General features: G+C 57.9%; 1 protein-coding gene across 1 annotated transcript in view; it reads left to right on the top strand.

The window, feature by feature from the left end:
* Positions 1 to 1472: 1472 nt before the first annotated feature.
* The window catches only part of PGBD5 (piggyBac transposable element derived 5), a gene marked incomplete at both ends in the record, with an annotated part of 59936 nt that continues 57783 nt past the window's right edge, over positions 1473 to 3625 (top strand). Inside the window, one exon of the mRNA XM_080936751.1 lies at positions 1473 to 1800. Coding sequence (XP_080792877.1) covers positions 1473 to 1800 — 328 coding nt within the window. The remainder of the gene's footprint in view (positions 1801 to 3625) is intronic.

Genomic DNA, 3625 nt, shown 5'->3' with positions numbered 1-3625 from the left:
TAGAAATCCGCTTTTCTTTGGCATGCTTCTCCAAGAGTGTTGCAACACGTTGCAAATACTTTCTTGCTTATCAGCTAAATGCACACAGAGGAGGGGGATTTGCAAGTCCCTTTCTCTTTCTAGTCTGGCTGCTTGTGATTATCATGGATCCAAGCCTGTGCAGAGACCTCGTTTGGAGGTCACAGGGTCTGGGCACAGGAAGACAGGAGTGAAAAGCTCAGCAGGTGGGTGGCAGATAAATCCCAGCACCCTTATTCTTTGAAATAGAAACCCATCTTCCGTTGGTGTAATTATCATTTTACTACACTCAATAGGGGTTTCGAGCCCTTCATCTACGTGGATTTATTTTTTGTCGAAGTGAAAGTGACTTTATGACCCAATTACCATTAATGTGACTTATTGCATTATGTTTGGGAAGAGGAGGGGAAGAAAACATTCTGATAAGGGGAGGCCGGCCGGCCAGCTTCATGATTTGCCCCAGAAGAGAAGAGATTGACTCTTCCCCTTTGTTAGAGAGCTGAAGTCCTGGCGACCAGCTGTTTGTTTCCTGATCAAATAACCCTCTTCCAGATGTGCGTGTCCTAGGCCTGAGCAAGCGATATCAGAGCGCAGGTGGTGATAGTTTCCCTGGAAGCAATTTTGAGTTCAGAAGGTGTCAGCGTCAAGGACTGGGAAATGACGAGCCACCTCAGTCCAGTGTTGCGGTCCTGACATGACAGTTGCTGGAGGAGAGACTGGTTTAGTGTCTGACCCAGCTTCCCAACAGAGCAAGGTTCGGGGAGGCGAGGAGGGTAGCCTGAAATTCATTGGAACGTGCACAGCCTTGGCGGGCCGCCCACCTGGAGCGTGTCCGCAGCGTGAATTTCAGAACCGCTGGGCGGACAGCTCCCTGGCGCCGGGCGCGGCTGCGCAAGGGGCGGGCCAGAGAGCACAGAGCACTGAACCCGCCTCCCTCCCCACGCCCGCGAGCCGCTAAGAGCCTATGGGCAGTGCTCTCCCAGACTGAGTGTCCTCGCGCCCCGCCCCAAGGGGGGCGGGGCGACCAGTTAATCCCGCCCCCGTGAGGCCCGCGCTCTCCATTGGCCAGCGGCTGGAGGTGCTGGAGGCGGGCCCGGTCCACGGCTCGCGCCTGGGAAGGTCGGCGGCGCAACGCGGTTGCCGCGGGGAGGGTGCGCGGGGACGCGACGGGGCCGGGCGCGGTGGAGACGCAGCGGGTGGGGGCGGCGGCGGCTCCGGACAGCGGCTGAGTCTCTTCCCGCCGCGGCCGCAGCCAGCGGCGCCCGAGCTCCAAGGCGCATTCCGGGCGCGCGGCCCGAGAGGCCAAGACGGCGGGCCGGCCGGGCACGGGGCGGCGCGCGCTGTGCTGCGGGCTGCGCTGGTGGGGAGCCGCGGGTCGCGGCGGGGGTCCCGGGCCCGGCGTGTGCGGCTGGGAGGCGCTGTGGGGTGTGGGCGCGCGGGCGGCGGCCGGGGCCATGGCCGAGGGCGGCGGGGGCGCGCGGAAGAGGGCTCCGGCGCTGCTGGAGGCAGCCCGTGCACGCTACGAGAGCCTGCACATCTCGGACGACGTGTTCGGCGAGTCGGGCCCGGACAGCGGCGGGAACCCTTTCTACAGCACCTCCGCAGCCTCGCGCTCCTCCTCGGCCGCCTCCTCGGACGATGAGCGTGAGCGCCCCGCGCCTCCGGCGACCGCCCCGCCACCCCACGCCGCGGATCCCTTGGAACTGGAGGAGGACGAGACCGGTGGGGGCTGGAGCGCCGTTCTGAGGGATCGCCCGCCTCCGCGCTTCGAGGACACCGGTGGTGAGGATCGACCGGGGACACTGGGATGCAGGGACACAGGGCGCGGTCTGAAGGCTGGAGCACGGGCCAGACTGGTTCTAGACACACCCGACCCGCACCTGTGTGTTTCTGGAAACAGTGGGGTTGGGGAGCAGGGATTAAACAGAGACAGTCCCACTGCACAGGGTGGTGGTTCCAGGTTTCTCGTGGGTGGAGACTAAGCCAGCACTTCTTTGCCAGAGGCTATCCGTTGTTTGGCAATGTCACACCTGTGGGGTCTGTAAAGTATGGCTTTCCTGGTGGGAGGGGATCCAGACGCCTGGCATGGCTGAAGCTGGGTCATTTCAGGACCTAGGCGTCAGGGGTCAGGCCGATCATATCTGAAGCACATAGAGAGCCCAGTGCGAGGGCACCCCAGCATCTTCGCTGCGCTCTGTTTTCCTGACAAACTTCCTGTGGTGCCAGTCTATCTCTCGCTGAGCACCGGAAGGAGCGAAGGGTGATTCCACTGCGTTAGGGAGTGTTAGTCCGGAGTTACTTTCAAGGTTTGTAGACCAGGGTCACATTATCTGGAGGTGACTGGGGTTGAGCACAGACACTCTGGGTCCTCGGCTATTGGCTTCTGCAGAGTCGAATTCAGCTTCTGCTTTCTGAGAGGTAGAAGCTGCGTTCCCATTTGCTCCTCAGCGCTGCTGTTTAGGCTCCATGGCTTCCTGGCAGGCAGATGTCACACCATATTCTGTTCTGTGAAGTGCACACAACCAGAGTGGTGCCCTTTGCATAATATCTCTCTGTCTCCCTCTGTCTCCCTCTCCACCCCCTCACACACACACTTTGGGCAGTGCACATGGCACTATAGTTATTGTTCATCAAGGTTGCAGGTGTGCAGGAGGCAGGCTCCAGGGTCTATGGAAACCTAGCTGCAGGGAGCTGGCAATGGGAAAGGTTGGCCCATCCCTGGAGGAGGGAGTGGTCTACAACCTTGCCAGGCTGCAGTCTGGATGGGCAAAGTGGCAGCTTGATTGGAGGTTTACCATCACCATGCAAGGTTCTAAGTGGGTATTTTAAAGCCCAGCCATTTGGCTGTGGCTAATGGTACTCCAAATTGTCCTGTACCACCCTTCATTTCCCAGCGTGCTTTACGGGGCCTCTTGCCCTAGACAGCTGCTCTCGGCTCTTATGACTAGACCAGCCTGGTGCTCTGGTTTGTCAGCCTTTGTGATCCTGTGTTGATCTTGCAGCACTTAAGGGCGACTTCTACAGAGGAGAACTCAGCAAACTGAGGGCTTGGGGCAAAATAGGGACATTGTTCTGGGTTAGGCTTAGCTTAGATCTGGTGTTGAGAAAGTTAAAAACAACAAAGTGGTTTAACCAGTAGTTTATTTCTCAGTAACCTATAAATCAAGGTGTTTGGAAGCAAAGCCCTCTATCTATTGTGCATTCCCAGCATGAAGACCAGGATTGCCTGTCACCGGCATTAGGTTCATATCCTGCTTCCTGACAGTGCCACTGAGTTTGCCCCTGTTCCGGAGAATCACTCAGAGGCTCCTTAGGCAAAGGCATTAGGGCTGTGTGCTGGTCTTTGTGGCCAGTGTTGTTTTCCTACTTTATGGGTGGTCCTCTCAAATTTAGATCTGCTTTAGAATTCCCTCTGTGGCACCTGCTCCCCGAGATAAACATGGGGAAAGGGGAGAGGGACAAAGTCGATGGCTTGTTGAGCCGAGGAATGTGATCTATCAGAGCTTAAAATAGATTTCAGTTTCCAGGTTAGTCAGAGAGGATCCTTGAGCCCAAGAGCATGCAGAGATGGATGTTTGCGAGGAAGCGGGTTGCTGCAGCGCTCAGC

The sequence above is a fragment of the Micromys minutus genome, assembly GCF_963924665.1.
Source record: "Micromys minutus genome assembly, chromosome: 24".
Classification (NCBI taxonomy): Eukaryota; Metazoa; Chordata; class Mammalia; order Rodentia; family Muridae; genus Micromys; species Micromys minutus.
This window is presented reverse-complemented; position numbering and strand designations above follow the sequence as displayed.